This window comes from Boleophthalmus pectinirostris, unplaced genomic scaffold (assembly GCF_026225935.1).
Source record: "Boleophthalmus pectinirostris isolate CB_2022bp ecotype Guang Dong unplaced genomic scaffold, ASM2622593v1 HiC_scaffold_1, whole genome shotgun sequence".
Lineage (NCBI taxonomy): Eukaryota > Metazoa > Chordata > Actinopteri > Gobiiformes > Gobiidae > Boleophthalmus > Boleophthalmus pectinirostris.
This window is the reverse complement of record NW_026570970.1, coordinates 33106495-33119164: the sequence shown is the minus strand read 5'-3', so window position 1 is coordinate 33119164 and position 12670 is coordinate 33106495. Positions and strand designations below refer to the sequence as shown.

General features: G+C 38.8%; 2 protein-coding genes across 2 annotated transcripts; both read right to left on the bottom strand.

The window, feature by feature from the left end:
- Positions 1–3460: 3460 nt before the first annotated feature.
- Positions 3461–6651, bottom strand: LOC110165860 (ornithine decarboxylase-like). The gene is made up of 7 exons (XM_055150552.1): positions 6609–6651; positions 6067–6240; positions 5827–5999; positions 5541–5757; positions 5228–5299; positions 5003–5156; positions 3461–3571 (listed from the first exon to the last, which is right to left on the bottom strand). The coding sequence occupies exons 1-7, from the start codon at positions 6615–6617 to the stop codon at positions 3489–3491; spliced, it is 882 nt and encodes a 293-aa protein (XP_055006527.1). The 5' UTR covers positions 6618–6651; the 3' UTR covers positions 3461–3488.
- A 24-nt stretch (positions 6652–6675) lies between these two features.
- LOC129408133 (ornithine decarboxylase-like) lies at positions 6676–11577 on the bottom strand. Its single transcript, XM_055151059.1, is given in 6 exon segments — positions 6676–6706; positions 10314–10474; positions 10476–10485; positions 10555–10727; positions 10795–10968; positions 11521–11577. Coding segments are annotated over 6 exon segments (606 nt in total).
- Between the last annotated feature and the right edge of the window lie 1093 nt (positions 11578–12670).

Genomic DNA, 12670 nt, shown 5'->3' with positions numbered 1-12670 from the left:
CAGAAAAATTAAAGCAAAAGACTAGAAAAAAACATTTTCTTTTCACCTTTGTTTTTATTTTGGCACTGAAAAACATACATCTTATTGTGAGCGGGTTTGCATCTCCACAGACTTTGTTCTGTGTTCACAAACAAATAAATTGATCAAATGATCAAACCAAAAAAAAAAAGTGCAAAGAAAACAGTGAAGTGTGCAGTATTTAGGTACACAGATTATTGCAATTTGTGTTGAAATAGCTGAACATTGGTTTTAGTTTCTATGAAAAAGTGTTTTTAGTTTTAAAAGCAAAGTTAAGGCTTAAACACAGGTTAAATATTGTGCCAACATGAAGTGAGTGAAATTTGTGCCTGTCAAATACCCTTCAAATAGTTCCCTAATGAAACTGCCTCAGATGTAGTTGAAGTGAAATTCACCTTCCCTACATTACTCTACACCAGAGGTGTCAAACTCAAATTCACAGAGGCCAAAATTAAAAACTGGGACAAAGTTGTGGGCCAAACTAAATATTTATTGAAAACTTTCAACAACATCTGCATGTTTTCTCTTCTTTTGAGATGTGTAATGTTAAACCTTTTATTATTAAAATGAATTGTAAATAACAGTTTTGCTTAAACATTGAATCCAGAACTAGCAAAATATAAAATAACAACATTTTAAATAAATAATGTCTCTATAGTCTATCTGTCGCCGGTGGGCAGCTCTGATACATATTTGATATGATCTCGCGGGCCAAATATAATTATATCGTGGACCAAATTTGGCCCCTGGGCCTGAGTTTGACACGTCTGCTCTACACACATCACTTACTCATCATAAACATTAACATTCTAAGCAAATAAACATTTTTCCAAGTAAATAAACACTGAAATTAAATTCTTCTTAGCAGAAATGGAGACGGTATCTGTGCCAACCCAGGAGTCTGTGAGCCTTTAAATAAAGTTTAGTTAGTTCTACTGGGTCTTACCACCCCAAGAAATTATATAGAAATAATATAAGAGGCTGAAAATAAAGTTTAGTTAAAGTTTATTGGGTTTTAACGCCTGAGGAGGAGATGGCGCTGTACTGGTTATTATTAGAATTAAAGGTTGTATGGAGGACTTTTTTTTTGTTTCAAATTGTCAATGATAGATTATAGATGCAGTAGCCTTGTAATTATGATGACCAAAAAAAAGAGAATAAAAATTCATCAACTCTGGACGTGGTGGGGCTAAACATTTGCCAATAGATAACGACACTGCCTCGTTATCTGTTGAGCTGACAGGCTGTCAATCAAACTCCCTACGTTTCTAGTGTAACTGACTTGCCTGCGCGCCGCCGGTACGTGGTTTACGTACGACGCACACAGACGCTGTTTACTCCACCAACGCAACAGTTCTTAGCGGCTTTTTTTGACCTATATCTTCCTCGCAGTTCGCACAAAGTTTGTTGCGAATGGCGACAAGAATCCAGGAGCAGTTAGCCGCAAAAGAAAGTCCGTTTTTGAGGTCGCTGAAAGAAGAAGACAAGGGGAAAAGCAGCGAAGCCAAACTAAGGTGATTCTTGGAGATTCATTCCAGCGATGGTGCGAACTGAAGCAGACGCAAGAGTCTAAAGACTGACGCACTGGTCGCCAAATTACTCCTGGACAGGAAACTTCTGCTTATTATGAAAAACCGTACTTTATTTCCAAGAGCTGACACAAACGTTTTTCAGGACACGAAAGCGATATCCTATGTCTGAAAACGTCAATTTTCAAGGCAAAGAAAGAGTCCGCTTGCTGCTGCGTGTTGTAGCTAGTTCATTCGCACTGAATCTCCGCGCACTCTTCTCTGCTCCCCTTTCCTGCTCCTCTCCCCGCTGCCCGATCCACTCTCTCCCTCTCCTCACTCTCTCACTCTCTCTCCGCTCCTCTCCGCTCCTACTTCTCAACCAACACTGTAGTTAGTTTTGTTTACAAGTCATGTGCAGCACCGGCTGTAAACAAACTTGTTTCTGGCGTAAGGAGGAGGAGGGAGGAGGCGTTTCTTCGTAGGAGCTGTGGGGGAGGGGGGTGGTTTCACACATGCGCAACATTTGAAAAAGGACAAACAGTCGCTGGATTTCTCCTTCCTTGGAAAATCCTCTATACAACCTTTAATAAATCATAATATATACATATAAATATGTATATATTATGATTCATTAACTACAATATATTATGATTCATTAACTACTGAGCCTTTAAATAAAGTTTAGTTAGTTCTACTGGGTCTTACCACCCCAAGAAATTATATAGAAATAATATAAGAGGCTGAAAATAAAGTTTAGTTAAAGTTTATTGGGTTTTAACGCCTGAGGAGGAGATGGCGCTGTACTGGTTATTATTAGAATTAATAAATCATAATATATACATATAAATATGTATATATTATGATTCATTAACTATAATATGATTTTTTTTTTTCTTCCCGGGGAAAGAGGAGCTCTGAGGCAAACCAGCAAATAGGGGACCAGCAAAAACGGGCAAACTCTGTTATTATTTTTTCTTTTTTTGGAGAAGCCGTACTAGTCTGTACTGATAAGAGGTGCCCGCAGAGCCGACCAGAGCAAACAGCAAAGAGGAGCGCCTATCCACTGTACCGGTAAAAGGACCAAGTTAAAGCCTAGGATACGGGCACACGAGGTGTCTGCATCAAAGGTTCGACTCAGGGTAACTTGGCATCCATGTAATACATGCAGAAAGGGCGAAGAGGCTTACAGTCTATGCTGCTTTTATAAAGGACATCGTACCACATGATCATCAACTTTTCCTGCCAACTTCAGTCTCTTTTTCATTTCCCAAAATGCTCACAAAATTAAGCACACACATTCAGGTACAGCTTGTGTCCGTACAAGTTCATACAGGGTTCAGCATAAGCATCAAAGTAAAACAACAGGATACTATTGTGTAATACATGGTGCTGCTACTTCTCGTGCTTACAGAGTAATTATTGGTTACAGAGTGCTACCTCTAACAAAGCCAAAACAAATATACAGTCAATCCAAAGGTTAAACATTTAAAAACAATTAAAAACTCAAATCAAGGTTAAGACAAAAGTTTCACCCTAGATTAAAAGAGCAAGATCAGTTCCCTGGGGTCTCTCAACAGGGCTGAAATTTAGACTTTAGTCTAACAAGAAACAAGAAAGGGGATAAATAAGTAATTACTTGCATAACATTTTCCATATGCTTGTTGTGACCACAGGGTAAATCTGAGCTTTTTCATATGAATTGAAGTTATTGGCCAGTGCCAGTGAATAATCACCTATACGATAACAGAGAAGCCAGTCTCCAACATTCAGCTCTGGCATCCACACAGGGTTGGTGATTACGTCCAGACTGTCACAAGTGGGACCCCTGAACACAGACTTATACTTTGGCTCAGTGGGCTCCACGGGCTGAAATAACAATGTGCATTAATATCATTTTGGACAAGAGTCCTGTCACATGAGGGAATTCTTACCCGGTGAGGAACAAACGAAAAAATGTCTTTATATATCAGCATAAAATAGTACATTTCCAAAGGAGCCATGGATTCCATCAGACAGAAAGTATATCATTTCTCTTGTTTTATCTGGAGAGCAGAGAAACAATAGCAGAACAATACAGTAAGAAATAGTTCTAGCAAGAAAGTGAATCAAGTTATGGGGTGAAGGATGAAAAATGATTTTGAAGGTGCCCTTGTTAACTTTTTTATTCTGTTTGGTGCAATTATTGATTTATTTTTAGCTGAAAAACACTTGGCTTATTTAGTGCTCAGTTTAACAGATCTGGCAGATCTATCAGACTGACCACACCTACTGTCCATCACGAGACGAGGAGCATTTACCGTAGCTCACACATGGGACTCGCTTTTCCAGAGACCAACATGTGACGGTCAGTCTGACAGCTCTGCTGGATCCTTCAAACGGACCACGCCTTAGAACAACTGCTGATTAACAGTGCTGGGCGAGATTCTTCAAAAACATCATTAGTTACAGTTACCCATTACGCTAAGTTCAGCAGTTATCCTGCACAATTGAGCTATTTTGAAAAAAAAAAAAAAAAACAGTTGTGGGGGAAATGTGTCTCTGGGGATTGTGGTTTTCTTTGGCTGTTTTTAAAATGTGTACAGTCATAACAACTGTACAGTCTATTTTTTTAAGTTAAGACATTTCCTTCCCCTTGAAGCTCTTCTCTCTTTGTACCAGGCCCTATTTGATCTAAATGATTGTAATGTCATTTGGTGTAACACCTATCCATGTTATCCTGTAAAACTACAGATTTTACAAAAGAAAGCTTAGTTTAACTGTCCCTCTGACCCTCTTTTCTACAGATATAAGCTTCTGAAACTCTATACTGTAGTGTATAATGTACAATGTAGTTTTTAGACTCAGTGAGTGGCTTTGTCAGCTCATCCCTATCTCTACACTCTCTCATGACCACAGCACCAGGGGAAATCACTTCCATTCAGCTGATGGCTTCTAAACCATTATTTAGTTGATTGATTCACATGTAAAATTCTAAAACTCTCATCAAAGAGAGTCGAATGTAAACATTTTGTTTCTTATAGTAATAGGAAAGGTGTTTTAATAATGAATTAAACAGGTAGGTAACAACAGTATGTAGGACATTTGTACTTGTATTGGGCCCCAAACATATCAGCTAAATTATCTTTGACAGTTTACTGTATATTTTGTCATTTTATAATAAACTAATAAATAACAGAATTTTGAAAAATAAAAAGTCACAATAGCTGTACAGTTCCAAAACAGACTGAACAGCACAAGATCACATTATATTAAAATGTAAAACTTATAGTTATTTATTTTAAATATCGAAATATCGCCCAGCCCTTCTTTCGAGTCAGACTGTGTTAACATAAATCTCAGATTAAAGTCTAACAAGCCTCAGATAGAGCAGTGCTTCCAGTTCGTATCACACCCCCAAGTAATGTTGATGACATCGACTCCATCAGTTGCACATCTGGATCGTGCTATAAGTTTGACACATGAAAGAATCCCACCTGCACTGCCTGGTGCTTCACACTTTTTGGAGATCACATTAACGGCCAGTGTAAAAGCACTGTGCACAAAGAAGCGTCCCGGCTCAGAAATAATCTGCACCCCACTTTCCACAGGGAACAGTTCATCCAGAGTTTCATTGATTATTAGTGCCCTCTGCAAAAGAAGAAAATAGGAAATTAGTGAATACGATTTTAAATGTATATAAAAATGTAAGTTTGTCTTGCCTCTGGAAATTCTTCTTCACCAGTGAATCCACCACCAATGTCTAGAAGTGTCATGTGAAAACCAAGGCGCTTCTGAAAAGAATTTGAACACAGATATAAACAATGTACTGCATAGTCTCTACTTAAAAAATGTTCTTGAAGGAAAGTCTTTTTCCAAAACATTTCCTCAGATTTTTTTGCACAAGCAGATGGAGGCAGGAGGAGAGGAGTTGATTTGAGTTGGATATGGAGGAGGAGAGGTTGGACAGATTGAAAGAAATACTTGAAGCACGTTGGCATTTATTTATGATTTTTGTTAAATGTTAAAACCTACGGCTTGATCAAAGACCAGTCGAGCATCTTCAATGGCCGTCCTGTACGCTTCACTGTCACTGCAAAAACTTCCAACATGGAAACTAACTCCAATGACATTTAATTGCAGCTTTTGAGCTTCTTTCAGCAGGTCAACAACAGCATGAAGTTTGACTCCAAAATTTGAGCCGAGTTTCACAAGAGCCTTGGTGTCATCCACTGAAATACGGAGCACCAGTCTGCAATGATAAAGATTGTTTAGACTGGGTGAGTTCAATGAATTAAGATGATCAAAATAATGTCTTTACTTTGCTTTGGGGTGAAAGGTGGAGATCTTGAGGAGCTCCTCCTCACAGTCAAAAGTCATCATGTCCACTCCAGATGCACAGGCGTAGCTGATGTGGGACGGGGGTTTGGTTACATTTGCATAAATGATTCTGTCTGGGGTCACCCCCATAGACAAGAGTATCTCAATCTCCCCCTGATACACAGCACGTGCTTTAAAACAGGAACAGTGAGGTGCACTTGAATTGGTTTAAAATACTTACTTTGCTGGCACAGTCAAACCCTATTCCCAGTGCACTGAGTGTCCTGATCACTGCTGGTGTGTTGTTGCACTTCATTGCATAGAAAGGCTTCACTCTGGGTAGATGTGTCTGCCATTTTACAGACTGCTTATAGACATTGTCCAAATTAGCCACATAGAAAGGAACTTCACTGCCCTGGAATAAATATATTGTACATGTGAATAATCATCTCATTCTATTCATTGTATTCATTTCATACTTAATACTTGCTGCTGTTAAACTACTAAATGTTCTGCCCAGAAACCTTGAATGATGCTTGTTATTCTGATTTATCATTTATCAAGCTGCAGAAACTTTCCCAGGGTAAAACTATCAGCTAATGATATCATTCAGCTTGAGCACGGCACAGTTCTAAAGTCCAAGTGTGAGTCTCAGTCTCAACATCATGAAAGGTTCTGTAGAAGCATCTTTGTGCCTGTGTTCGTTGTGAGACAGAACAAAAACTGACATCTGTTTGATAACCTTACAGGTTAAAACTAAAACATGTGTTTGGTAATACAGACCACAGACATGCGCTCTTTTATCTTTTCATCAATAAAATTCTCAATTCTGCTGCTGCTGTTCAAGACCTCAATGCCAGAGCAATCCATTGTTTGACGACCTATGGAAATAAAGGAAACCCTATATCAGCAAATATGCTTGAGCTCTCACAATGTGGAAGTCTGTTTAGTTGAGTGTTTTAAGGATTCAGGGAGTAAAAGTATGTGTAAACTCTGGGTGTGGAATCATTTGTTGTGTATTTGTCTTAACTACTCAAGGTAGCTGCTCATTTTTAGGTTAGTTAGACACCTGTCTCACTTTGCTCTACACTCTCTCTCAGAAGTAAAGCAGTTGCCCAAACCTTTGTCCCCTCTCTGTTAACTGCAAAACTTACTTTTCTGCAGTGAAGTGCCTTTGCTGTATTTTTTATTGTATATCAAAGTATTTTTTACTGGATCATTGTTTCAAATATTATTCTTTGTTTAATGTTGCACCACCAAGTTTCTGGTTTGTGAATTTTGTCGAGACATTGGCAATAAAATGATTCTGATTGGGATTTGTGATATAAATGTTTTATTTGGACACAAAATAAAGTGGAGCCATGTCGTCTGGTGTGACTCTGGTGTGTCATGTGCGGGTTCAAGTGTGTATGACAGGTTTTCATCATTCCCTCATTTTTACTTCATTTAGTGGGATTCTACCTGCTGTAAATACAAATTATAGTTTTACACCAATCATGAAGCAATTCATGAAGAGAAGTTGAAAAATATGTTCAAAATAACATGAAGTAAATAGTTTCATATTACTGACTTCACACTAGGGAGAATTCTATCCACAATTTACTCTAGAAACTTTTTTTCCCCCTGATAAACCAAATAAATAAAGGTGTTTTCTCATATTTGTACTTGTCAAATATTAAATTCTGTGTACATAACATGGTTGCCAGTTCCCTTGTGTGATTTCATCAATGTCAATCTTTTTGTATATGTATATTTTTAGTAAAACCTTAAAAATCTGTGTATCATTCGTTGATTCGTTTTTCAATATAAAACCAAAAAGAAAAAAAAGAAAAAAAACAAAAAATTTTCTTCAATATTTGTCTCCAAAACCAAAATGAAAAAAAAAGGATAATGATTTGGTTTTTCAGTTTTCAATTTTGTGTTTAAAAAGAATAATGGAAAAAACAGATAACGGCCGTTTCCTGTTTCCCTGACTTAAACTGTGATGCCGGACTTTTGCGCCGCATACAGACTGAACCTGGACTAAACCATATCCGACCAGACCGGAACCAGCCCGGGACTAAGACCAGGACTTAGACCAGGACCAGATCAAGACTGAGCCCGGGTCTGAGACTGGGACCAGGACTGAGACCGGGACCAGACCAGGACTGAGACCAGAACTGAGACCAGGACTGAAGCCAGGACCAGACCAGAACCAGGCTGTGATTGATACCAGGACTGAGGCCGGGACCAGACCAGAACTGAGACCAGGATTGAGGCCAGGAACAGGACCAGGACTGAAACCGGGACCAGATCAGGACCAGGCTGTGATTGAGATCGGGACGAAGGACAGGACCAGACTGGGACTGAGACCGGGACCAGACCAGTACCAGACCAGGACTGAAAAGGGTTTAGTCCTGATTTAGTCCTGGTTCAGTCCGTATGTGGCGTAAAAGTTCAGCATTGCAGTTTAAGTCACATAAAACGGGAAACAGCTCTTATTTGTATTTTCCATTATTCATTTAACACAAAATCGAAAACTGAAAAAACAAATCATTATCCATTTTTTTTCATTTTGGTTTTGGAGTTAGCAGTGTTGGGGAGTAACAGATTACATGTACCGCCGTTACGTAATCAGAGTACAAATTATGAGTAACTGTATTCCGTTACAGTTACTGTTTCAATGAGTGGTAATTGGATTACAGTTACTTTGCTGAAATAAGTGGATTACAAGGCGGTATTTTCCTGTTTTCACATTTTGTGCTACATCCCATTTATTTATTTTTTTATTTCGGTAATTCCACTCATTGCCTGAAACCCAAACAGAACGCGTGCAATAAGAGCGATGTAAACGTCATGTTAAAGTTGGCGGTGTCAGTCACACAGTGGAAGCAGCAGTGCATTGGTAAAAACACATTTGTGTCTTGGAAATTCTTCTCCCGATGTGAGATATATATGAAAAAAAACAAATATAAAATCGCCTACAACTTAAATGTGAAACAGGAGCTACTGGCACTGGTGAAAACAAACTGCATAGACTCATAATATCTGCACTACTGTCCTATACACAAACACACACAAACACACACAAACACAAACACACACAAACACACACACACACAAACACAAACACACACAAACACACACAAACACACACCTTCATCATCGTCATCAACCTGAGAACCCGCGGACCACGTCTCCTTCCGTAGTTACTGCGCAGACACCGACGTCTCGTGCGCCGTGTGTGGAACGTGTTTTCTCGTGTAAACCGGGCTTCCTCCTGTGCACCTCTAAACCAGAACTAACACCAGGACTAAACCAGGACTAATCCAGGACTAAACCAGGACTAAAGCAGGACTGAACCAGGTTTAAACTAGGACTAAACCACGACTAAACCAGAACTAAAGACCTGGTCTAGACCTGGTCTAAACCAGGTCCAAAATCAGGAGTAAACCAGGTCTAAAAATCAGGACTAAACCAGGACTAAACCAGGACTAAACCAGGTCTAAACAACATGACACCTAACAGTAGGTTGACATAATTTAAGGTGATCTCATATAAAAAATAATTTCTCTATCAATAATATTTTTTTAATATGGTGAAGTAAAGACTGATCTTGTTACTGTTTTTAACAGACAAAACCTCTTATATTAAGATCTCGTGGTCTTTGTTTCTCTACAGCAAACAGTTGTTTATTCATGGAGACTTGGGCTCAGACAATTTGAAGACAACAAACAAGAATTTTCAGGATGTGGTTATTACATTCATGTCGTTTAAAAAACATGACAATATCAAGTAATCCAAAGTAATCAGATTACGTTACTCACTTTAAGTGATTTAATGGATTACGTTACAAACTACATTTTGGGGTGTGTAATCTGTAATCTGTAGGGGATTACATTTTAAAAGTAACCTTCCCAACACTGGGAGTTAGATACAGTTATTTTTGCGTTTTCTTATTTTTGGTTTTATATTGCAAAACGATCTCCACAGATCTGACCTGTAACTTCACCTGGTTTGGTCTCCATGAAGCTAGAAAGCTCAAAATGCCGTGTTCCACCTTGTGATGTCATGTAGTGTTAGTTCAAGTTAAACAGCTCCTTTTACCTTTTGTTTAGCAGTTGGCAGTTCAGGGCTGAAATGATCCAAATGATTCTAGTGAAGGTGTGTGGAGTTTAACGTCACAAGGTGGAAGAGAGTTTTTTTCTGTTTGAGAAATAGGCAGGATTTATGTGTTAAAAATGTATGAATGAAACAAAACCCAACTCCAGGAATGTTTTTGATGAGGAAACAACATTATAACAGATCAAAAGGTAGTGATCTTCTTCAAATCAAATGAGTACAATACAGCACTTGTTCACAAATGCAAAAAAATACATAATAATAATAATAATAATAATAATAATAATAATAATAATAATAATAATAATAATAATAATTATTATTATTATTATTATTATTATTATTATTATTAATAATAATAATAATNCTTCAATGGCCGTCCTGTACGCTTCACTGTCACTGCAAAAACTTCCAACATGGAAACTAACTCCAATGACATTTAATTGCAGCTTTTGAGCTTCTTTCAGCAGGTCAACAACAGCATGAAGTTTGACTCCAAAATTTGAGCCGAGTTTCACAAGAGCCTTGGTGTCATCCACTGAAATACGGGAGCACCAGTCTGCAATGATAAAGATTGTTTAGACTGGGTGAGTTCAATGAATTAAGATGATCAAAATAATGTCTTTACTTTGCTTTGGGGTGAAAGGTGGAGATCTTGAGGAGCTCCTCCTCACAGTCAAAAGTCATCATGTCCACTCCAGATGCACAGGCGTAGCTGATGTGGGACGGGGGTTTGGTTACATTTGCATAAATGATTCTGTCTGGGGTCACCCCCATAGACAAGAGTATCTCAATCTCCCCCTGACACACAGCACGTGCTTTAAAACAGGAACAGTGAGGTGCACTTGAATTGGTTTAAAATACTTACTTTGCTGGCACAGTCAAACCCTATTCCCAGTGCACTGAGTGTCCTGATCACTGCTGGTGTGTTGTTGCACTTCATTGCATAGAAAGGCTTCACTCTGGGTAGATGTGTCTGCCATTTTACAGACTGCTTATAGACATTGTCCAAATTAGCCACATAGAAAGGAACTTCACTGCCCTGGAATAAATATATTGTACATGTGAATAATCATCTCATTCTGTTCATTGTATTCATTTCATACTTAATACTTGCTGCTGTTAAACTACTAAATGTTCTGCCCAGAAACCTTGAATGATGCTTGTTATTCTGATTTATCATTTATCAAACTGCAGAAACTTTCCCAGGGTAAAACTATCAGCTAATGATATCATTTCTGCTAAGTTTATAAAAGGACAATACTACACTTTTGGTCAGACTCCTACAAACTCTTAGGATGCACTCACACTAGGAGTTTAGAAACGTGCCCAAGCACGGATCACCCCGAAAACACTGTATGTTTGTCCAGTGTGAGCACGATCGAACCGGGCCCAGGCACGGCATGTACACACACACACACACACACACACACACACACACACACACACACACACACACACACACACACACACACACACACACACACACACACACACACACACACACAGTTTTACTATATCACCCCTGGCAGGTGTGCTGACAGGGGACAGTGAATAAAATCCGCTCCAAAACACACATCAAACCTGCGCTCACCTTCAATAAGGACTGTGACAGAGAGAAGTTCAGCTGCGTCTCGTCTCCGGCCGTCATCACTGCTCCCTGCTGTTTTTAGATCTATAAGCTCACGCAGGAGCTCAGATCATAAGAGAACACACATCTGCCTCACTATTTAATACATATTTTTGTCGCATTTTCTAAAAGTGATAGCACATGTAAACAAACAACACCACATGATGACATCATCAGGTGTGACCTGATTCGGTTGTGCAGGTGTGAGTGCGGCCATAGAACCTGAAGCAGTCGTGCTTGAGCACGGCACAGTTCTAAAGTCCAAGTGCGAGTCTCAGTCTCAACATCATGAAAGGTTCTGTAGAAGCGTCTTTGTGCCTGTTCGTTGTGAGACAGAACAAAAACTGACTTCTGTTTGATAAACTTACAGCTTAAAACTAAAACATGTGTTTGGTAATACAGACCACAGACATGTGCTCTTTTATCTTTTCATCAATAAAATTCTCAATTCTGCTGCTGCTGTTCAAGACCTCAATGCCAGAACAATCCATTGTTTGACGACCTATGGAAATAAAGGAAACCCTATATCAGCAAATATGCTTGAGCTCTCACAGTGTGGAAGTCTGTTTAGTTGAGTGCTTTAAGGATTCAGGGAGTAAAAGTATGTGTAACCTCTGAGTGTGGAATCATTTGTTGTGTATTTGTCTTAGCTACTCAAGGTAGCTGCTCATTGTTAGGTTAGTTAGACACCTGTCTCACTTTGCTCTACACTCTCTCTCAGAAGTAAAGCAGTTGCCCAAACCTTTGTCCCCTCTCTGTTAACTGCAAAAGTCGGTCACTTACTTTTCTGCAGTGAAGTGCCTTTGCTGTATTTTTTATTGTATATCAAAGTATTTTTTACTGGATCATTGTTTCAAATATTATTCTTTGTTTAATGTTGCACCACAAGTTTCTGGTTTGTGAATTTTGTCGAGACATTGGCAATAAAATGATTCTGATTGGGATTTGTGATATAAATGTTTTATTTGGACACAAAATAAAGTGGAGCCATGTCGTCTGGTGTGACTCTGGTGTGTCATGTGCAGGTTCAAGTGTGTATACAGACTGAACCTGGACTAAACCATATCCGACCAGACTGGAACCAGACCGGGACTAAGACCAGGACTGAGACCAG

Coding starts and splice junctions, on each gene's coding strand:
- LOC110165860 (XM_055150552.1), bottom strand. Junction 6,000..6,066: donor GGTTTGACTGTGCCAGCAAA/GTAAGTATTTTA, acceptor GCTGTGTATCAG/GGGGAGATTGAGATACTCTT. Junction 5,300..5,540: donor GACTGGTCTTTGATCAAGCC/GTAGGTTTTAAC, acceptor AATTCTTTTCAG/AAGCGCCTTGGTTTTCACAT.